Source organism: Acartia tonsa, chromosome 6, assembly GCF_053477335.1.
Source record: "Acartia tonsa isolate MP-2025a chromosome 6, ASM5347733v1, whole genome shotgun sequence".
NCBI lineage: Eukaryota > Metazoa > Arthropoda > Copepoda > Calanoida > Acartiidae > Acartia > Acartia tonsa.
In genome coordinates, this window is record NC_137265.1 from 22890478 (window position 1) to 22913804 (window position 23327).

Consider the following 23327-nt stretch of genomic DNA (forward strand, 5'->3'; position numbering starts at 1 on the left):
ATTACCATAATACAAAAAAAAATTCAGATATTATAAAATAAGAAAGTTAACAAGTTTTATATTTCCTCTCACCAGTTACATTTAAAAACATTGGTTTGATTGTAGCAAATATTTTATTTTATAAACAAAGTTTAACAATAATTCCTAATAATATATATAAAAAAATAAGCAGGTACAAAAAATCATAGAAAGATAGCTTTTTATAACTTTTTAAAAGTGATTCTGTATAATACAAAGAAGAATAACTGCATAAAAATTAAATAATATTTAGTACCTATCCAAAATAATAAGTGCAATTTTTTTACAGAAGTTCATAAAGTGAGTAATAATATAGTTTTTTTGAGTATAGACAAAAGATTCCTTTGTCATTAACAAATTATTAAAACAAAATTATTAGGTATAAATAACATTAAATACAAAAAAACCACTTTGTAGATTCAGAATGATACTGTCTAATGTGAAATGTCATTTTTAATATAAAAAAATACTTTTAACTTTCTTTACCGATGTTACTAAGTAAAACAGATTTAAAGAAATTAAAGATGTAAGGGTATAAAAGTTATATTACATATATATTCAAATTAAAAAAAAAAACTATGAATAATTGTAGATGGTTAACTAATTCATGATATCGGTATTAATTATCCTTGAATTTTAAAACAGGCAATGTTCCGGACATGTGAGATTTCATGTGAGTCTTGAGGTTACCACTCTGTGTGAATCCTTTACCACACAAGTGACAAACATGAGGCTTCTCTCCTGTATGGATGGCTTTGTGGGCGTGCAGGTTGTTGTGGCGACGGAATCTCATACCACAAATCTAAAACAGAAAGGATATCAGGGAAAATTTTGATAACTTATCAAAAATATTCTAAAACTATCAATCAAAACTCTTTTACGGGCAGACTGAAAGATTAAGTTAATGTTATACTGGACGTGCTTGGGTAAGGGGAAACTTTACATAAAAAGGGGAGGGGGGGGGGGAAATGTGGTGACTCGTGCCACAACATACCAGCAATTTTATTTTGGGTGCTACTCCCTTAGTTTTGAAGATAATTGGGTAAAATCTTTTGGGCTGGGTCACTAGTTACCCCAAGTTTTGGTATCTTTCAAAAAAAACGGCGGCGGGACCGCCGCTCCAGCCGTTCACCGCCATTTTCTGCCGCCGCCAAAAAAAATTTTTATTGCATTTCTCGCCGAATTAGGCAATTTGGAATTATTTGAGACCATGTTATTTTTTTCAAAATTTTTCCCCTTATAACCAACCCTGCGGCACCACATTCCCCCCCCCCTTTTAGCAATCTTTTTAAAATTCAAGAAAAAAGAAATAATAGAAAAAACTTACATTGCATTCCAAAGGTTTCTCCCCAGTATGTATTCTGTTGAGAAAAATATTATTAATTTCAGTTGTTATTTTTGATAAATGTCTAGTAGCAACGCCCCTAGAGGCCTCTTGGGATACTTGAGGTGAGGGGGCAGTCGAACCCTCCCACTTATAATTCTTCGTATTAGTTTCAAGTAAAAAAATTGTGGGGTGATATCTCTTTGGAGAGTGATGATGCCCACCCTAAAAATAGTTATTTACCTTCCTATGCCCTATGAGAAGCTATAATGTAAAATAAAACCATGATGGTTTAGCGGTTAGCAAGATCTTACGTTACGCACAGACAGACACCCTGCTAGTTTTATATAAGGATTAATAAAATAGTAAATCTTGACCAAGCTTAGAACAAGAGCGAATAAAATAATATAATGATGAACTATTTCAAATCAGAAAACTACTTGGTACAAAATGCTAATTACTTAAATATGTTGGTAATCAGTGAACTGAATTAATAAGTTCCTGTAGTGAACAGTGAGAGGGAACTTGTGGCCAAACTTTTTACCACAGACAGTACACTCGTGTTTCTTAGGCTAGGCACAAAATCATCTTTCAAAACATGTTATAATTAACACAAATAAACATTATGATTTTTGTTGTAGTGTTTTTGGACCTTATCATAAGTTTGCTAAATATTCATCACTTGCATACCCTATCCTGAATTTAATTAGGCAGATGTACTACATTGTTGAACTTCTAAGATAAAACAAGATTTTTTACAGGCATTTACATCATCATTTTTACAGTGTTCCTTTTGACAAATCTAAGAAAAAGTTAAATGCTTAACAACCAAACTTTCTTTTTTATTCAACAAGTATTGATTGAAAGTTGTAATTTTAGAAGTATATTTAATAGAAATCGATTTATTATTGCCTACTTGGATATTGCACCAGATTTTCATGTACTCTGATAAAGTGATGCTCGCAGCTGGCTAAAAAACGATACCACCCCATCTACCCACTTTACCCTATCCCCTCCCCTTCTGCTGAATGAACAAACTGACCAATAAATGAGGTTAATATTAGCAATCTAAATTAGCGACAAACTTTCCACTGTCAACATATCCACGCATATCTTATATCCATTTAGAAAGATGTATTTTCCTGGTGAATGGTAAGATGATGCCTCCAGGCATCCTTGGATGGAGAGGGATGGCCACAGGTATCACAAACATATACTGAAGGCTGAAAATAATTTTGTTTTTGATAAAATAGGTGTCTAAAAGTGAACACTCTATAGATAAAACTAAGAGTGGTGTCCCATGCAGGAATAGGTATAATCAATATGCGAATGAATTTAAAATAATAATTGGGGGGCAGATGTAAAGGTCGTCAATTCTACTATGTGTTGACCCCCAACGACAGCTGGAAAAACGTGTAGGTTTCGTGATTTTTTTATAGTGTATTCTATAACGCACTGCGCTATAATTAGAAATTAGAATTAGAAATAAAGAAAATGAACTAAATCTAAATTGAATGATTGATAAAATAATTTGCAATTTGTCAAAAACCTTCTCTGTGATACCACTAGTCGGTAAGGAGGAAGAATAATGATTAACTTAGGAATTTAGGACCCTACGCAAATCAAGAAAATTGATTCATGCATGAGTAATACCTTACCTCCTTTTTATCGGGATTATGTTTGGCTCTTTTGTGTATTCCCATTCCCTTCTTTGTCTTTAATACTTCACCACATATCTCACATTCATATTTCTAAAATGTAAAAATAATATCTTACTTTTCTCAAAAACTCATTGATAGAAACATTAAAAGCAAGGATGACAACTTCCATAAAAGCGAAGCTGTAAAATAAGACGGTAGTTTGTTGCAAATTGAGCAAATACGGGATAGGTACTGTTTAAGGACATATTAATAAATTTAGGATTCGATTATAGAGATTATTCGCTTAAAATATTATACCTAGTTGTTTTACGAATCATTGTTCCAGAAGAATAGGATAAATATATCATAAAAAATTGCTCTAAAAAGTAAAAAATAAGCATGTTTTATAAGGACGTGCGAATTTTCTGGTAACGATAATTGAGTTGCTTTGATTAATAGTAGCCATCAAGCAAGAAGAGCCATCCTTTAAGGTCGGACACTAAGTATATAAAAACTTTGACATTGAAATGAGACAAAATAATAATTTCTGTGCTTTTTTTTAACACACTCAATCATAAATTAGAATATATCTTTTCCTTACCTGTATAGTTTCCATATGTTTGGCAGTAACATGTCTTTTCAGCTCAAGCTTGTTATCAACAATCTCACCACAGTGCTCGCACTAATTACAAATATGATCATATCATGTTACTTTTATGCAGCATAACTACTCTATAACTTATATTGTCAGTCCGTCTTCAACTAACTGTATGAGATAATGTCGATCATTTAAATCCAAGATATTACAGAGAAAAATAGGAGTGCTTAACAACATTGATAGTTTGGCTGATTTTAAAGCCTCATCATTAATGGGGTTACTATGTTTAGGCATTTATCTTAGTTGTTTTACACTGACCAATAAATGTATATTAAGTCAAAACCAAGTTGAATATCGACTTCTCCTTTGCTGCTTATTCTTAACTACCATATATCATTCTATACTGAAAATCTCAGCTTCGCTATTTATACATAACTTCATTCTTGTATGTGTGTGTGTGTAGCATTTGTTTCTTAGTGTTTTCACCTAAGAAGTCTTGATATTATAATTATTTTAAAATTCTTATGCTGTTTTAGACATGATAAATTTGCCTTGAACTTCTGAGAATGTTGGTTCTCAATGTGTATCATGAGGCCACTCTCAGAGATGAAACCTTTACTGCACCACTCACACGTGTAACTGCCATGGTTCGTTTTCTTGATGTGCAACTTGAGCTGGGGCCAGGTGTCGAATATTTCCTGACACGTGCCACATTGGTTCTTCCTTTTCCTTGTGTTCCCGTGTTCTAGACGAACATGGTCACGTTTATCCTGAGAATAAAAAAGATCAATTTTATAAATGTTTGCAACTAAGGCCTACAGAGAAATGCTTTTAGATTTTTATTTTACATTTTCAATTACTGCTGCTGGTAATTTGAAACAGACAGAAACATTATATCTATTAGCAAGAACGACAATATTCATAAGCAGAGAACAAAAAAATATGGTTGGACTAATAGACAATATCAGATATAGAGCGCTTGTTCAGTGGTCATAAAAATTCAGTACAAATAATGTAGAATATCACGAAACATTTAAAATAAATATGTTTTGGCTTTTAAGTATGACCGACGGACAAAAATAAATTACATGCTGAATGCCCATTGGTGAAGGAAACTTTGAACAACAATTTCAGACGTTGGTCTTGAATAGCTGCATACGTTCTCCTTTCATGATTCTTGTGGACAGACTTTCAGACGGACATTTCGGATTAAAGAGAAGCGTCGATTCTAAAAATACATACCTTGAGCGAGTCAAAAACCGAGGGACACCTCTTGCAAGAATATCCTCCTGGCTCGGTAGTTTTTTTCGTTGAGTGTTTATTCTCAATATGCGATGAAAGACGCTTCTGGCTGGGAAATATTTTGGTGCAGAAATCACAGTTGAAAGATTCTGAATAGTATATCATAGGTATTAATATATATTAAAGGGATAGTTGCAATAAGCGTATTTAACGAGTTGAGGTACTTTGAAAAGTTATAATCATAGATTATAGCAATAAAAAATTTTCTACATGTTTGAAGAAAAAAAAATTTCATTTATTTATATGCTTTAAAACCTCACTAATACAAAATCATTAAGTGCATCTACCCCTTTTGAAATAAAACATTTATCATAAGATAAACCAAAGCTGTAGTAAAAAAAAAAATTCAATAGCTATCTATAGTAAGATAACACTTGTAAGCAAAAGTTGTGAAATCAAATGGTTAATGTAATACTTAATTTCACCTGATGGTACTGCTTCACAGTACTGTTGATGATCTTTTAATTCCTCAGGAGTTTCAAACACATCATCACATTTATCACAATTTGTCTAGGGAAAAAGATTTTAGAAATTTCCGTAAGTCTCAACTGAAGGATAATTTGGCAGATTTATTTCACCCTAATTGTTTAAAGCTTCAGTTCATAAGGGAACAATAATAAGTGCTTTCCATCAAAGTGAAGGTTGAGGAGCACTGATAAATCGTTAATATCCCTCATTTTTGTTATAGATTGAATATAAGGGAGGTGGAGTGACGTTTTTTCTCTATGCTTAACGCTTGCAAGAAAAGAAGAGGGGAATAAGGAACAAAATTGGAAAATATGCACCCCAGCTCTTAAGAAGATTTACTATACAAATTAAAAGCTGTAACAATATCTCATGAAAAATCTTTTGCCTTGCGAGATTTTCTCTTTCTCTTCTTTTTTCTATCACCGTTCTCAGCTTTAACTTTGATATTTTCTAAAATAAATAATGTTTAATTATGAATGGAGTTGTAATTAAATTAAGATTTATATATAGATATCTTTGTGGCAAGTAGTTTTCAAAATCCATATATCTGGTTACTTTGCCCATAAGGTTTAGACAATTTAGATGATTTGAACACTTTTTGCAAATGAATCTTGTCTTGACTGTCTCGTCAATTACGTCATAGAGGCTGATGTCCTGGTCATTTGACATCAGGTTAAATAACCAAGGATAACTTAGGGAAGTTATATCTCCTTTTCTGGATACTACTCTAACCATTAATGTCGTTCATATGACATAGCAGCAGTAGGAACATTTCTTAACGTTATACGTTCTGGACTATGACACGGCGTTGAGCAGAGAATCGAACCAATCTGGAACTGTTGCTGTTTTAAAATCTAATTATGACCGGCTTCATCAGCTAGACTAATTATTGTGAAAATAGTGAAAATGGATTGAAGCAGACTAAAAGACATTCTCCTCGATATTCTCAGAGAATTATTCAATACAATACAATACAATCCCCGGCGGCAAGCAAATGCTTGAATGTATAAATAGATGGGGATTAAACACCTTTATGTTTGAATAAATGAAAATTAACCTTCAGGTAAAAATTCATCATCTGAACCATAGTCATCCACATGGTCATCCTAGAGAATACAATACAATGAATTCAATTAAATTTCTAAATTTATTTAAAATAATGCATGAAGCGTAATAATCCATTGTTTAGGTTATCCATCAACAATGGAATATCAACATTTGCCAGAACAAATCCAAAGAAAATAAAGTCATAAACTACATACAACAAAGCACCAAATCTTATCCACCATTGCTCATGTCCTAACATTTAAAGAAACATATCTACAGAACTAATATTGGGACATCCAAGACTTTTTATTATTTATAATCTTAATTCAAATGGCTTTTTAACTTTCTTAACAATGGCTTTTAAAACTCTTTATTTTATGTTTTTATAAAAATACAGTATATCTATTTTTATTGAGAATTTTACACATTTCATATTTTAGCATAAGCAAGTGAAAAAAAACATTTTATTATTCTTAATCAATTTTGAATATTAATATAAACATTTTATTAGTGAGAGAGCCTCTGTTACTTGTACTATGTCCTATTGTGATTGTATCCATCTATTGTCCATAAGATGTATATTCTCTCATTGGCTATGTACAGTTGGTAACAGGGTCTCTCTCACTTCAGATCATAATAACGGATGTTTGAGCGTTTGGTATCACTTTATTCTAATCTGAAAGACCTAAGACCTACAGTAGTGCTGCCAGCGGGAGGAAGTACTGATCCTCCAGAGGCAAGCACACAGTGTTGGGTCAAGCTATATCTTCACACAAAACAAGGTGTGTTTTTGTTCCAATTTACGAAGTGAAGTATTTTTTTTTGCATTTTGAAAATTATTAAATATCTACTTGGTAAAAGTTATCCTTATAAAGTAGTAAGAGTTTTTTGTATAAGCTTAAGATTTCCGTAACCACTGAATCGATTGAGATCTCCATTTAAGCTTTACATAGTTCCCTGGACAGTTTTAGGCTATTTTATTTTGAGATTAAGACTAAGGATAGTTTTAGGCTATCTTCTGTCCTTCGATACCCATTCAAAAAAAGAGCCCATAAAAACACAATATAACCCTCTTATTTTATGAAATTTAGCTGGCCAAGCAAGCAATAGTTATACCTGATCATCAAATAGATCACCATCCGACGGAATTTCAGCTTTGACCTCATATTGGTATTCTTCATCAATGGCAGCTGTTTCCATTTTAACAGCCAGAGCTGAGGATTCATAAACAGATTCACCTTTCTCAAGATCCTCCAGCAGTTTGCCTAAAGTAAAGAACACATTTTATCATACTTGTAACTAGAGGAAAAATGAGCTATTTCATATAGTACGATTTTTTATCCTATTATGTAAAGTAGTATGTTTTTGTAGCTTAAGTTTTCAATAACTACTGAACTGATTGAATTCTAAATTTTTGGAAAGCTTCACATAGGTCACAGGGTGGGTTTAGACCATTTTTCTGCCCTTTCCTACCATTGTCATGCCCATACATGCTAGGAGCGCACCCGCAGGTCATTAATATAAGAAATATAAACTTCAGATATCAGCTAGAAGGACAATAAAATATTACAAAACGAAAAAGAAGATTATTACCTATATTCTCTTTGACAATCCTCAGCCTCGTGAGCATAGAAGCAACAAACAACTTGGTTGTCGCGGTTTCAGTAACATTCTTAAACAAGGTCTCACAGTTTGTCAGATTACTGATAGCATTGTTCAGAGCTATTTCAGCGTTTTCAACTATTTCGGGGGTAGGGTGATCATCACATAGGGGTTCCCGTTTGTTCATCGGTACTCCGGGTGTGTTTAGAGTATCTGGAGACAATACTTTGTTTACATTTACTGAAGAGAGGAAAAGTGGGAATTTCCTTACCTGAGTAACGGAATTTCTGTCTATCAGTGTCTGTTGCTTAAAATCTTGATAGCCGCTGGAACAATTTAGTTCTCCTATTTAGTGAAGCTTTACAAAGGTCCAGGGAAGTTTTATTACTATTTAGGGGGAGGGTAATCGACAATGGAAAAAATATCTTCCATATTTTTTTACTTATGACTGAAATGTAGTCAGTCCCCCCCCCCCACTCACTCCCACTTCCCTCAAGTGCCCCTATAGAACTCTAGGGGCGGAACCGCTAATTTGAATATATGTATAATGGTGAAGTTTTTGTCAGTCTGTTAATACCACCCTAACTAACCACTGAACTGATTTGAGTTCTACATTTTAGATTTTGTGCTACCTTATTGTAAATTTTGAAAGTCTTGGTTAGTATAGATTTTCTACCTCCCCTACTCTTTCTACCCCATTGAAAAAGGGGCATTAAATGCTAGTAATAAATAATAGTAATACATTTTGTTTTACTAAGCAATAATCAAAAGTATTTTCCTGGATATTCATCAATATTAAATGGTTTGGTATCATTAGAAAATTTCATCTTGGCAATATAATCTGGCTTCACATCACAATCATCTAGTTTATCATTAAAAGAATTTTCATTTTCTTTGTCATTCTTTACAATTACAGGAACTGGGTCAATATTATTAAAGTTTTGTCTTGGATCATGGCCGGTCATGGTGTTGGTCATGTTTCCAGCAAGCTGTTGGTCCATGGTGCCGTTCCTCATACCATGATCTGTTGTATGATCATAGGAGGAATAATGTTTCATCTCGGCCAGATACCGCGCTCCTTCATCCTCCATTTTCTAACAAAGACAAAAATGTTGATAATATTTGATAGAAAAGTCGAGGGAGGGAGGGGACATTTGACTGTTAATTGCACTGGTCCCCAAGGTTATATAATAATGCTTTCTTATTCCTTGGCTTGATAATTTTGAGTTCTAAAAGATTTTGATCTGTTGGTTCATTGAGTTGAGTGCCCAGAAAGTTTACAGAAGGTGTAAATTGTGTATCACCATTGGAGATGTACATAATTTTATCGGCCATTGTCTTATTCCTTTCAATACCTGGGAAAGTCCCAAATGCGCCAAAGATAATTTGCTGTAATTTTACATAATCCCTACCTAGGTATATATTTATATCCCACGATTTTGTAATTGTAAAAATAATTTACATAAAATTACTTTCTTACCTTTTTTGTATTTTCTTGCTTTGTTAAAGATTAAAATCTAGATAACATTATTTCTGAAAATATATATTTGTGTAAATACAAAATTTAAATCATTAGGTAATAATGAGCTTAATATTATATTATTAATGGTATACCAGACTTATATCTTATTTTTACCACCAATTATCAGTAAATCAGGTACTTTGTATTATAAATAAAAAGTTATTTACAAAGAACAAACAAAAATTTATTCTAATAATATACAAGAAGTATTTAAACATTAACCATTTGCAACTCGAGTGAAAATAAGGTAAAGATACAAAGAGTCAATATTTATCAATCTTTACAAAGAGCCTATTCCTTTAGAATAGGCAAAGATCCTGAAATGTGAGATTTCATGTGTGTTTTGAGGCCACCCTTCTGCACAAATCCTTTGCCGCACAGCTGACAGACATATGGCTTTTCTCCTGAATTAAAATAATGTTATTTTAGAGTAAAAGCATGATATACCAATAGAATTGCTTTTAGGTCCATTATATCTATGCGTAAATGATTGATTAAGTGTAAATTAATTTGTTCTTTTACCTGTATGTATAGCTCGATGTTGACAAAGGCCGCTGCTTTTTCTAAACCTCATTCCACAAATCTATAAAGATATATTTCTATTTGATTGCAATTTTTTTACTAAAATCTTTAGGTGATTTGCGAAGAATCTCAACTAAACAAAATTATAAAATTAACAGATTATCAATTTGAGTTAAAAACAAGCTGTTATTTGTAACTAATAATTCCAGTATCTGATATTAAATATTACAAACAAGGACAATTAGGCATAGCCATACATTTGAAGAAAAATAGAAAGTATAACTGTTTCGAGAAATAAATGGCACATATTTTGAGTTATCACATTTTAAGTTTTGTATCCTAAGATATTAAATAACGTACGGACGACGGAAATACATTATTATGAAGTAGCTGCATATCTTTACCTGGCAAACTAAAGGCTTCTCTCCTGTGTGTATTCTACAATTCAAAATCAAAAGTCAATTTAATTGAACCTTTTAAGAAAAATTTTTATATTCTGCACAAGATTCATTTATTCCCCTGATGCAAAATATTTCATTCTCCTCCTCTATTTTTCCCCCCAGAAATAGAAGAAAAAGTAGAAAAATGATTCTAGTACTTATTATTTTGCTTATTTTTTTACCCCTTCCACATATTTTCTAGTTTTTTTCCAAAGGATAGGGAAAAATGTATTTAGAGCACCTTTTTTTTCTCTTTTAACATATTTCCCCCTCCCCCATTTAGTAGGGTAACCCATGCAGAATATACACACCCCTGAAATATCACAAAATCAGAAAAAATAGTTTTAGATTAAAATGTTTCTTAATTGTATCAATCTAGGAATTCATCACTTTTTATGGATTCACAATTACTCTAATACTCTGAAGAATAATTGACTTTTAAAATTTCCTGTAGTGTGTAGTAAGGGAATGCTTGAGTGTAAATAACTTTTCGCAAACATCGCACTTGTGCTTTTTAGCCTGAGACAATTTTCATAATCTTATCATTCAAACCAGGGAGTAAAGGGGTATTGATCTGTTTATTACACTAGCCCCCAAAGTTTTACCTTTATATCTTCTAGCTGGCTTAACAACTTTAGGGACTTTTGTTGAATTTTTGATAGGTTGGTTCATTCAGTTGAGTGTCCAAACGTATCAACCACTGATTTTAATCTATAGTAGGGGTAATTTTGTGTATCATCATTGGGGATGTGCATCAATTTACCGGAGATTGTCTTATCCCTTTAAATCCCAGATTGAAAAAAAAATATATCTCTGTAATTAAAACAAAAACAAATGGTGTTTTTTGTTGTTGAAAATATAAGATTATGTGCCTGATGAATTTTGAGATGATGCCTAAATGCATCCTTGTTCTTTGTAGAGTGACCACACGTTTGACATACAAACTGGGAAGGCTGAAAGCAATATGCAATGAAATATTAAGTAATGGAACTAATGGTTCCAACTGAAACATTATTCTTAGAATTTTTTATTTGAAGTTAATGTATAGCAGTATAAATGTTGTATAAAATTAAAATTGCAAAGATGATTGATAAAATGAACTACAACCAGATGAAATTCAAATAATAAACATCACCCTAACTAAAATAGCAGGGCCCTCTCTTTAGACTTGATATGGCTTATCTAACAAGGCTTTAAAGATATAATGAACCCAACTTTACCTAACCTAACATAACTATTAGAGTTATCAAAAATTAGTAAGATTTCTCCACCTGTTCAGGGGCGTGTTTAGCAGCTTTGTGTTTTCTCATATCCATCTTACTCTCTAAAACTTCACCACATTCATCACATTCAAATTTCTGCGTGTGTTTGATTTTCATGTGAACTTTCAGAGTTCCTTCGGAGGCACAAACTTTCCCACAAAACTCACATGTGCTTGACGTACTAGAATAGCAAAATTATGGTCTAGTATAATATACATTTTTTACTTGGATTGAAAATTAATCAAAAGGCTTTGTTTCGGCATTTTACCTCAGAGCGCCTGATAAGATCTCATTTTGAAGCAAAATTGAAAATATTATCAATATATAAATAACAATAAGTAATTTAAGTACCTACTTACCTATGATTAGTAATATTCATGTGTTGTTGCAGGGAGACAACATCATGGAAAACTTCATTGCATGTACCACATGAAAAGTTCTTTAATTTTATTCTGTGTACATCCTTCATATGACTTCGTAACTCCTTAAAAGAAAAAATAAGTAAAAATTAAATTGTAATGAAAAGAATTGATTTAAAAACTAAGTCATCTTTATAATTTAATCATGATGACTTAGTGAGAAATACGCCTTTTATAAAATTTTATTCTAATTAATTTAACAGCAAATGAGAAAAGCCTAGGTAATAATTCCTTTGTAAATAGAAAAAGGGTTAAAATTTTAAATTAAGATTACCTTTAGCAGATCAAAAGCTTCTCCACAATTGGTACAAACATGTTTCTTTGAATGAAATTGTTCCACATGCATATCATACGCTTTTCTTGACAACAAAACTGGTCACAAAAATAATTTAAAATTTTATCTAGGTACATACCCAAGAAGCTAAATATGCAAAGGTGTGTGTCCTGTAATTTCTAGAAAAACCAACTGGTACCTACATAATTTAAGTCTTATGATTTAAGGCTATTTTGCGTTTGTAGGGAATCAATCTTATTAGAATATTAAAATTCATATTTTAGATAAGTACCTATGAAAGTTTGAAAAAGGGAACCTTTCAGAATTTTTAGGAAGCAACAACTTGAAAAAAATTCTGCTATTTTTTTAATAGATAAATATTAGGTAGGTAGGTATGAATTATTATTTTCCTTTATCACATTTATCACAGTAAATCTTCTTTTCGTCAGGATGATGTTTTTCTTGTGTCCTAAAATAATGAAATTGTCCGTGTAAGTATATAGTTTCATATATTTTAAGTAACTCGCTAATACACACACTAAATAACTCTTTAGACCGATAAAGTTTTCAATTGTATAGAATCATATATACCACAGAAAGATCTGTCGGTAAAAAGCTTCCCAATTAGTTATATTCCCAGAAGTTTTTATCTTTTGATCTGTAGAACAAAAATTCTATGGAGTATATGTGGGGAGGGGGGGGTGGCTGGGAGGGTTATTATGTTGCTCTCCATGGAAATAACCAAACAAATAACACTTCAAATATATACAATGCACTTTAATCAGAATCCTATAATTCACTGATTCATTCAAAATAAAAATGTAACATACCTGTGTTTTATCAAATTCTTTCTTGAATCAAAACTTTGGTTGCAGACATCACAGGTATTATTCATATGTTTTAAATTTACATGGTGCTGCAACTTTCTAACGTTTGGAAATATCTAGAATACAAAGATTAAATTATTCATTTATCAATAATAAAATTGTAATCAACAATAAACTGTAGTTAATTCTTAAACCCAAACTTTATAAACTCCTTTTGAGATTGGTAAGCTAAAGATTCTTGGGAGTGAAAAACTGGATATGGAAAACATACTTTCACACTTTTCCTTTAGAATTTTGATCTTCCAAAGGATTGACTTTTTAAAAACATAATTAGGGAAGGGGATTAAATTTTCGTCTATTGTTCTTTCCCTGTAGCAAGTGATTTTATCTTATCCAAAAACTTTTAAAAATAGCAAAGAGTTAAAAAACTTACTTTATGGCAATGAGCACAAGAGAAGGTTCCTTTAGATTCGCATGTATCTTTATGAGCCTAAAATATGAAGATAAAATCATAAAAGTTAAATAACTAGGTACCTAGTTAATATATTTATTAACTCGTAATGATACCATACTTAAAAAATCCAATACCTAGGTAAGCTTAGGTTTAAAGCAGTTTTCTCCATTAGGAAAAACGAGTATTTTATAGATATGAAAGCGTTAAACATAAAAACATAAAAATTTAAATCTTACTTCAAGTTCGTCCATAGATTTAAATCTACAATCACAGTTGGAACAAATAGGTTTTCTAAAACAGAAAAAAAATATCAACAATTCTTAATCAGAAAGTATTTTTCCCTTTTTTTAGTATGGGAATTAGTGTGATTGTTAGGTCATTGTTAGGTTAGGTTTAATTCGGTACAGGAATTCGGCAGGTAATTTTTCCTAAAGGTTAGGGAAAAAAATTGCTCTTTCACCCATTCTTATTTCAATTTATTCAAATTAAGGGGTATTGAATTCAGTGCTCAATCTTCTCACGGAGAGATAACATAAATCATATTTTATTTTTCTTGATTTACAAATATGCAAAAATGCGTACCTACTTATGGAAAATATTACAGTTGACATTTTTTTTAGAAAAAGAAATACCTTTTATATTTTGTTCGATTTTCCCCATCTTCAGCCTAAAATAAAAGTTAGGTTAGGTTAGTGTAAGTAAACATTACTTTTTTTTCTTTATTCGAATTCTATATATCCAAAGGGATTAGACAAATATTTATTAAATAATGTACCCCCAATAATGAGAGACAAAACTACCACATGACATTTCATTAGATAATTATTGGTGAAAAAATTTAGGCTCACCTTAATTTTACTTGATGAAGGAGGTAAAAAATCTTTATCATCCTTATCGTCAGAGTAATCTTCAGGAAAACTAAAATCCAGATCATCAACGTCATTCAGATTCTGATAATTAAGAGAAATCTTGTACTAATATTGTGGCATAAAAATCTTAATAAGAAAAAACCTGTCTGAGAAAGTCCTATAAATTATTTTACTTGGTTCACTGAAATGCAGTGATCCAAAGAGATAAGACAATGTCCGATAGATTGATGTACATTTTTAATGAGGATGCTCAAAATAACCCCTTCTATAGATTACAATTAGTGGTTAAAAAGTTTTAAAACTCAACCTCGTGAACCAACAAATCAAAATTCAAAATTAACGAATAAGAAGTATAAAACTTTGGGGCTAATGATTTGCTCTTTCCTCGGTATTATATTGGTCCTCCGATAGTTCTGATTTGACAAGGTATTCATCGATCATAAATGGGGGCAACTCATCCTTCCCATCCAGTTTAATCACTGATCGAGATAACTCATCTAGCAGATTTCCTGAAATAAAAAATAAATAAATTGTTGTTATAGTGTATTACAGTAAGATCTCTAAAACGGCTTTGACCATGGTTATTTTTCTTCCAGTCCTAGGAAGGTAAATGACTAGTTTAGGAAATGGAATGGATGGATTGAATGGAAGGAGAATTGTCACTCGCCCCCCCCCCCCTAAAAAGCATCTTTCAGTAATAAACCTTCATAAATATACTTTGAGTATCAACTGTTGTTATTTGATCATGATCAATGAAATATACAAAACAAAAACATAAAAAAATAGCTTTTTCTAATATGCTATGTTACATTTTTACCTACCTAGATTATCTTTAATATCCTTTAATTTCACAAGTACCGATACCAAGGCTTTTTTATCACATACATCTTCATTGGCAGCCGTCAGCAGAGTTTCACACTTGGCTATGCAGTAGACAGCGCTGCCAAGTGCACTGCCAGCATCAGCAACCAGCCCTATGCCTCCATTTTTTCTTCTTTGTCCTCTAGCTGCACAATATATTTATTTTAAGTTTTGATAATGATAATGTTGTGATTGAAAGACTAAATTAGCGCAGCTACTTTATAATTATGGCTTGCTTGTACATTATTTCTTCCTATTCCCTTTCCCAGACTTTAAAGGACCGGGCATGTATGTCTGTAGTATTTTGCAGGGATCTAAGGGATTCGACAATGGCCGATAAATTGATGTACATCCCCATTGTTAAAACACAAAATTACTCCATCTGTAGAAAATTAGTGGTTGAAACATTTAGACACTCAACCAACTAATCGAAATTCAGTAAAAGTCCCAAAAGTTGTTAAGCCAACATTAAGTGAATGTTATTTTAAATCGTAGGGGACTAGTGTAATAAACAGCCCAATGTCCACTCCCTCTTAGGATATTTTGTAATTACTGGATATAAAGGAACAAATAATCCTAGTTAAAAAAAAAGTTGTATCAATCTTATTAGCAAGAAAAATATATACATTCCTGAAGTTTGTACAGGTTTAGTATCAGTATCTGGTACAATAATACTTTCTATTGTTTCTACAACTGTTTCTGGTTGAATATCACTTACTCCCTACAATAATAATGTATTAAGCAAGATTTTAATTTATATCACTATAAATAACTTAGTCAATTTAATTTAGGTAGGTACTATTTGTTTATTTTCATTTTTAGTGGAATTTAAGTAAGGTTAAAAATGTTCTTGCAAAAAGCTTCATCTAAACTTACTGCTATCTAAATTAAATTTTTTAAGGCCTTTTAAAAAATCTATGAGAACATTCAACAAAGCACCAATATTAATAATAGTTTACGGCTCTATCTAATCTCATTGCTGCAACATTTTTTTTGGAGGAATTCCTTCTTTGGCTCAAAAGCTTGCACCCTCCTACCTGTTCACTCTGACCATGAACAACAACTTGACCATCCCACATTACTTCCCCATTTATGTCTACAACGGCTCCTCCCACACTTTCCCCCACCCCCAAATCTTCCTCCATTTTCATTTTGTCTCTGAAAATATTCATAACTTTCTTATCTATACAGTCTCGTGTTTTGATTCTTGATACTTTTGTAGTAAATAGATGTTTGAAGTTTTTTCAAGGGTGGCCTTTATGAGCAATAAATGTACCTGAAAGGTTACAAACTGTTTGGAGTAATCCATACGTTTAGTAAATTAAAAAAAAAAGCAATTAAAAACTATAAAAATTTCTTATAGAAATCAATGGATATAGTTTTGAAATTTTACCTTAGCCTCGCTGGGAGGATAGGATAGGACAAAAAAACTTATCCAAATTCAATTCCAAAATAAAATGGCGAGGGGAGGGGATGTGTTATTAGTTCAGAAACTGTATGTAAAAGCATCAAATAATATTTCTCAGCCAAAAGTTTCAAATCCTTTTACTCTTATACGTTTTATCTGAAATATCTGAAAAATATAAGTTAGAAACAAACTGGATATTTCACCAAATATTTTTCCATTTGTTCAAACGGAATACAGATCAAGACATTGGACTAATTAGATAGGTACTATAACAATTTATTAGGTATTTATTTATCAAATACGAATACTAGACAAAATATTAAGTTTTCTTTTCTTACAATATTATTGAGGTATACAATATATGACTAAGATAAACAGACCATACGGTTTTCACTAAATACAAAGATTTTCTGTTTATTACTGGAATGTTATTTGTTTTTGGTAAAATGCAAGTTCAATGAGATAGAATATTTTGGGAGATTTTTTTCATTTGAGCATTGAACAAAAAATAAACATTGATAACTAATGTAAATTTTAAAAGGTATTAAGGTTTATACAGTATTACAATGTAACGTATCAAATCATTTATGACTAGATAAAAATGCTTTAAATCTTTGGTAAGTTTAATTTTGATTACCGAGTTCAAATAAGCTTAATTCGAAATGAGATCATGCTAAAAAAATATTTTATAACTTGATAAATTCGATTATTAGGGTTGATATATGTACATCTACAAAAATATACAATTTCTATGCCTTAGAGCCCAATTACATATTTTGTATTGCATATGTCCTTTAAATGGGCTAATGGTTCAGTCTTGATGAATACCAAAAGCAGGTTTCAGAAATCCCTCCAGCAGTCGTTGTGATAAGCTCTCCATGCTAGTAACATTGGCATTGCCAATGGACGCAACAGCGTGTTGTTGAGCTGCAACGGCGGCGGCAGCTGCCACCGCTGCCGTGGTAGCAGCCGAAGTTGTAATTCTATGGGTCAGTCGGCGGTGGGAGTCAAGCGATTCGAGGTTCTTGAACTTTTTATGACAGTCGGGGCACTGGATGTTGAAGTTCTCAGTGTGTACAGTGCGAATGTGGCGCTTCAGAGAGGATTTGTGGATTGACTTGGCACACACAGGACAGTTCCGCTTCGGTCCTGCAAAATAATAATAAACTTAAGATTTACTGAGATTTCAAGATTAGGAACAACAAAGGGTTAAGTTACTATAAATAAACAAGTATTTATCTTAAAAGTAAAAACTTATAAAACTTGTAATGGCAAATAATTTCCTCAAAAAGTCAAACAGAAAATTTATAGCCATGTATGTTAATTGGTTAGAAACTGAATTGATTTCAAAGGACTTAAAAGTAAATTAATAAAAATCCTATTTGTATTTAATTCATATTCAAAGGGACTAGGTAAGGGACAACCTACATTTTTACTTACAAAAAGTTATAAAACTATGCAAAAATACCTGGACAATACAATTTGATGTACAAATAAAATAAAATAAGACATGCATCACAAGACAAAAAATTATGTTTCAGTTCATCTAGGCATAAAAAATGGCATTTCTTAGATATTTGAAAGTAAGGATATTATTCAAATGAAAAATAAAGGATTTTGAAAACAGCTAGGTATTTATATTGCTTTAAACGTGTACCTAAGTATTATTTTATTGTTTGAAAATGTAAAAAAAGGAAAAAATCAGCAAAAAAAATGCATTTTGTATTAATGAATAGGTAATACTTTTTACTAAGGAAAAATAATTTCTTTGGGTAAAATAATCCTTTATTCTCAAGTCCATTTTATATAAAAAAAAACTAAGGAAAAACTATTCACGAAACAAAACAAAACAAGGTTGGGTAATATACAATACATGCTACTAAAACCAATAACATTAAATTCAGAGAAATTTTGGAATTTTAAACTTAGTAATTTATTACAATTACAACATATTTACAATCTTTTACGATACTGAATGAAAGTTTATAAATAACAAAGTTTTCAAATAATAATATAAATCAATAAATATGGCAAATTTTGGTTTTCTTTGGTGCACTTTTAATTCTTTTTGGTGAGATCTTTTAAATCACATTTATATTGTTAAAAATACTGACTATAAACGATGTGTGTTTTTATGACAAAATTTTACATTTGTATTTAAAAAACGAACTTTGATAAAAATTTGTTGTTTAAATATAGCAATAACTATTGTAGATCATCCTAAAACATTACTATATTAACTATTTAATATTTTTCAAATTAAAAAGGTTTAGAAAAACCTATAATTTTCCCAGTGGTCCACCTCCTATCAAGAAATATCTTTTTTCACATTCGATTTCTGCAGCCTATCTGGTGTTAGGCAAGATTGTATGGAGATCTAAAATACTTCTTAAAAATTATCAAATCGCACAGGATTTAAGCTTAATACAAAAAGAATGAGAATAGGAGTAATAGCGGATGGTCCAATGGTAAAATAAGTTATTTTACTTAAAGTTAAACAAAAATAAATTAGTAACCATAAACTTAATTCTAAACAGAAGACCCGTCATCGTTTGAGTGGCCAACCAAAACTTTATCAGACTGAAAAATTCCATGGTATTTTCTCTCATGCTCCTTCAGACTCCATCCGTTTTTCATCATTTTCTCGCAGAGGGAGCACTGCACGGGCTCCGCGTTGGTGTGCTTGACCGCCACGTGACGCGCCAGGTTCTTCCGGTACATCAGCTTCATACACACTGGGCAGGACACATACCCGCGGTGAGTCAACAATCCTAAAACATGGCTGAGGATATCAATTGATTTTTTGAGTCGAAAAAAGTAACACTTTTCAGAACTTCAAATGAATATGTTAATAAATCAATTTAGACAAAATTAAAAAATGCACAAAATAGCATAGTAGGAGTTAAATCAACTGAAAGTTTCTACTTAGTTACGCAAAAAAAAAGACAGATTTTCAAGGATCTAAAGAGATAAGACAATGGCCGATAAAATGATAAAATTTCCAATCAATAATTCACAAAATTATCCTTCTATAAATCAAAATTGGTTGAAACGTTAGATCACTCAACTTTTTAAACCAACCAATTAATAATCAATACCAGCCCCCAAAGTTGTTAAGTCAACAAGTTAGATACGTTATTGTAAAACTTTGGGAACTACTGTAATAAACAGCCCAATGTCCCCTCGACCCTCCCTCCAGAATTTCAGAATTGTATCTCAATGCTAAAATTTAGAAAATTGAGAAATAACATAATTTATCAAACAACATGAAACAAATAATAACATTAGAGAAAAAAAAACTTTTAAACAACATGAATATTAACAAATATGAAACATTTTTGTGTAGCTATAAATAACATTTTAAAAATCTACATGTAATTCTTGTCGGTTTATAAAAATCCAAAACAAAATTAAAGGAAAATAAAAGATACATAATTTGAATGATAGGTAGTTGGCACAAATGACATGGTTTTTTTTTAATTATACTGAATATCCTTGAACAACTTATTTTTCGAGAAAAATTAGAAGGCGAGACATAAAACAAGTACCTAAAGGTTTTAGATGCAAATTTGTCTAATGAAACTAAATCTAAAACAAGCAAAAAAATGTGGGTGTTGCAAAATAAATCATAAAAAAATTATAAACTACTTCTCCACACAATTTCACAAAACAGGGAGCAGAAACAAGTATTCTGTAATTTTATATAAACTAAAAAAGGGAAAAATTTAACTTTCTTCAACTGTGTGTCTGTCCTATTACAACTCTACAGAATACTTGTCACTGTAGGAGCATGCAGAGGGGGGGGGGGGGGCGGGGTTGCAAGGCTTGTTCATTTCTCACCTGAAGTAGATTCTGTTCTATCAGTGCTGGTGGCTGAAGCTTGGTAGCTTGACTCTGTTTGATATCCTTCGGCTCCTATTATTTATCATTATTTTTAACATACTTTTCGAATAAAAATTGACTATTTCTTCAAAAACGAGAAGTGGAAAGTTAAGGATTAGTAATTTAAATTAATAAATCAAATATTTTTTGAATAATTTATTTCTCAATTGCATTATTATACTATACCAGAAGGAAAAGCTTTTAAAGATATGTGAAATATGACTAACTTCATATAATCCATATGATTTAAGTAAGAAAGGGGGGAGGCGGATGTGCCAATTTTTGAAACCAAAACTAAAAGTCAACAAAGAAACTCAACTAAAACAAGGGTTACAGGTCTGAGATTTTGCATGGCAGTTGCTTTATAGGGGTACAATATGGAACTGTGAAGAAACGGCGGCGCAACCGCCGAAAACCGCCGTTTCCCGCCGATTTTTTGTTTGCAATTCTCGGCGGTTGCGCCGCCGTTTCTTCACAGTTCCATATTGTACCCCTATAAAGCAACTGCCATGCAAAATGTCAGACCTGTAACTCTTTTTTTAGTTGAGTTCCTTTGACTTTTAGTTTTGGTTTCAAAAAGTGGCACATCCGCCTCCCCCCTTTTATAAAGCCAATTCCATTTTTTTTCTTTTGAAATATAAGATTAAAAAGGGTGTAAAAATAATTTTCCTGAAATATATTCTCCATCTTCAGCCTCATAGTTCTCCTCAATGATTGAGGATTCGTCAAATGTTTCATTCTCTCCATCCTCTACAGTAATATCTGCAATATCATCCTCCTCGAGCTCAACCTCATCCTTGTCCATTCCTGCCACGCCATTAGGAGAATTAGCTCCTGGCACTATGATATCCGAATTAGAGTTGAACAAACTCTTAGATTGCTGCAACCTAGCGTTGGCCATTAATTTAGATTCTAGCAAGGAGGAGGAGGTCATTTTTTGCCTTTTGTTGGCTCCAGGTACAGATGTTGCATTGAGGTTGTTTTCATTATTACGCTTCAGAGATGCTATTGAGATTATATTTGGAATATTTGGTTTGGGTTCTTTCTTTGGTTTATTTATCTGTTGTTGTTGGGGTTCCTCGGGTGTATTACTTTGTGTTAATCCTTTGAAAAGTTAAAAAATGATAAATAATGATAATGTTTGTTTTAAAAGTAAAAAAAGTGAATTCCTGTTATATAAAGTAATGTTTTGTTTTGTCTAACCACCAAACTGATTTTACGAAAGATTAACATGAATTAGTTTAAGGCTACTTGATTATATCTTAAGCAAAGTCTAGCTTTTGATTTAGGCTATTTCTGGGATTTCTGCGCCCTTCTTCCCCTTTGAATTAGAGTCTCTAGATGCTAAGGGCGAAGCAACATAATGCTGTAAAATAATTTGACAATGTAAAAACCCAAATTCTAGATTGATAGAGAAATTGAGAGTTGAGCTTTTTTTTGAATGAAAAATTCCTCTAGAGTTATGAATATATTTTGGAATTAAGTATAACAATCTATCATTTTCATTCCTTTTATTTTGAGATCTTCAGCAACTAATAGAAACTCGTTGAGTTCATCCTGCCCAACATTGACCTCTCCATTGTAAACAAAATGCAGGATTGCTTCTAGTTCTTTGTACCTCACACCTCTGAAAAAAATATTCTTATTACTAAAGTATGGTAACTTTTGTAATCATACACCTTTTTTGTTTATCCCTAAAACCGAGTTGTAAAAGATATTTTAACTTACGTACACATTAAAATCTTGTTTTATGAATCTACAAAAACATTAAATGATCAGTACGTACTAAAAAAGTCAATAAATGGATTATATGGAAATTAGATGTCCTTTCATATAAATATTGTTATTTTTCATTATATATATTAACATCAATTTTTCTTTTTATATGGCTGTAGTGGATTCTTTAAGAAAATTGTTCTTTTTACTTTTAAAATAAACTTACCTCAAATAAAGTAAAGGGTGTTCGTGTGGGTTCCGTTTCAGAATATTTCTAAAAAACGGTGAGCACGCGCTCAAAATCACCTTGTGCGCATGCAGCTGCCGGTCATCGTCGCAGGTAAGCGTGATATCCAGCAGCTCTGCATCTGACCGCAGCTCGCAAAAAGTCGCGGTCAAATTTCGGTCGTAGTCGTTCCACTTTAAGCAAAAATTTTCACCCATTTTTATAAATGCAAGTATTGAGATCTTGTGAATTTAAATTTATTTGTTGACTATTATTTAAAATTCAACGAATCATTATTTGATATGAATCTAAATCATCTGAAAATTAAACATTCTATTTGATAAATTACAAATAAAGTGAGCTAAACAGATAGGTTTAAGGATAGCTTTATGCCATTTACTTTTATTCACCGGTGATTAATCAAAGCCAATTACTTCGTCGACGCGCGCGCAAACTTCGAAGATCTGAATGTATGATAATATCGGTTTTTAACGTGAATGGAAATCGCATATTAAAGAAAAAATATATACACACGGAACTTTACTTAAAAACTTAAATAAGTCATTTAAATTGTTGAAGATATAACTATTAATAAGTCGTAAAAATAACTAGCTAGCTATCACAAAAATATCGATCCATTTTGCAG

General features: G+C 31.7%; 3 protein-coding genes across 4 annotated transcripts; all 3 read right to left on the minus strand.

Annotated features, from left to right (window-relative positions):
• Positions 1-46: 46 nt before the first annotated feature.
• LOC145322137 (uncharacterized) lies at positions 47-9535 on the minus strand. The gene is made up of 15 exons (XM_080163933.1): positions 9480-9535; positions 8778-9093; positions 7991-8212; positions 7514-7662; positions 6408-6456; positions 5736-5800; positions 5308-5392; positions 4823-4971; positions 4132-4350; positions 3584-3664; positions 3001-3093; positions 2485-2565; positions 1844-1914; positions 1346-1379; positions 47-820 (listed from the first exon to the last, which is right to left on the minus strand). The coding sequence occupies exons 2-15, from the start codon at positions 9088-9090 to the stop codon at positions 638-640; spliced, it is 1794 nt and encodes a 597-aa protein (XP_080020059.1). The 5' UTR covers positions 9091-9093; positions 9480-9535; the 3' UTR covers positions 47-637.
• On the minus strand, positions 9535-16758 carry LOC145322138 (uncharacterized). The gene is made up of 18 exons (XM_080163934.1): positions 16487-16758; positions 16080-16170; positions 15410-15595; positions 14973-15097; positions 14568-14669; positions 14352-14386; positions 13956-14010; positions 13699-13755; positions 13269-13381; positions 12849-12907; positions 12439-12536; positions 12105-12229; positions 11755-11926; positions 11356-11436; positions 10932-11002; positions 10448-10481; positions 10044-10104; positions 9535-9925 (listed from the first exon to the last, which is right to left on the minus strand). The coding sequence occupies exons 1-18, from the start codon at positions 16619-16621 to the stop codon at positions 9813-9815; spliced, it is 1713 nt and encodes a 570-aa protein (XP_080020060.1). The 5' UTR covers positions 16622-16758; the 3' UTR covers positions 9535-9812.
• A 372-nt stretch (positions 16759-17130) lies between these two features.
• Positions 17131-22994, minus strand: LOC145322144 (uncharacterized). 2 transcript variants are annotated; one of them, XM_080163940.1, is made up of 5 exons: positions 22682-22994; positions 22246-22366; positions 21407-21841; positions 20698-20770; positions 17131-18006 (listed from the first exon to the last, which is right to left on the minus strand). In XM_080163940.1, exons 1-5 carry the CDS (start codon positions 22897-22899, stop codon positions 17669-17671), a joined length of 1185 nt encoding a protein of 394 aa, XP_080020066.1. In that variant the 5' UTR covers positions 22900-22994; the 3' UTR covers positions 17131-17668. The 2 variants fall into 2 exon arrangements, with proteins under 2 accessions (XP_080020066.1, XP_080020067.1); XM_080163941.1 differs by lacking the exon at positions 17131-18006 and adding an exon at positions 18079-19628.
• Positions 22995-23327: the final 333 nt, after the last annotated feature.

What these genes read in the sequence shown, in the direction of transcription:
- LOC145322137 (XM_080163933.1), bottom strand. Translation starts at nt 9,090, where the DNA reads ATGGAGGATGAAGGAGCGCGGTATCTGGCCGAGATGAAACATTATTCC. An exon ending in AACATTCTCAGAAGTTCAAG is followed by an intron (nt 3,665 to 4,131) that starts GCAAATTTATCA and finishes ATTTGTAATTAG; the next exon opens with TGCGAGCACTGTGGTGAGAT. An exon ending in AACATATGGAAACTATACAG is followed by an intron (nt 3,094 to 3,583) that starts GTAAGGAAAAGA and finishes TTTACATTTTAG; the next exon opens with AAATATGAATGTGAGATATG.
- LOC145322138 (XM_080163934.1), bottom strand. Translation starts at nt 16,621, where the DNA reads ATGAATATTTTCAGAGACAAAATGAAAATGGAGGAAGATTTGGGGGTG. An exon ending in AAGAATTTGATAAAACACAG is followed by an intron (nt 12,908 to 13,268) that starts GTATGTTACATT and finishes TCATTATTTTAG; the next exon opens with GACACAAGAAAAACATCATC. An exon ending in CTAAACACGCCCCTGAACAG is followed by an intron (nt 11,437 to 11,754) that starts GTGGAGAAATCT and finishes TATTGCTTTCAG; the next exon opens with CCTTCCCAGTTTGTATGTCA.
- LOC145322144 (XM_080163940.1), bottom strand. Translation starts at nt 22,899, where the DNA reads ATGGGTGAAAATTTTTGCTTAAAGTGGAACGACTACGACCGAAATTTG. An exon ending in CACCCTTTACTTTATTTGAG is followed by an intron (nt 22,367 to 22,681) that starts GTAAGTTTATTT and finishes TATTTTTTTCAG; the next exon opens with AGGTGTGAGGTACAAAGAAC. An exon ending in TAGAACAGAATCTACTTCAG is followed by an intron (nt 18,007 to 20,697) that starts GTGAGAAATGAA and finishes ATTATTTTGCAG; the next exon opens with GACCGAAGCGGAACTGTCCT.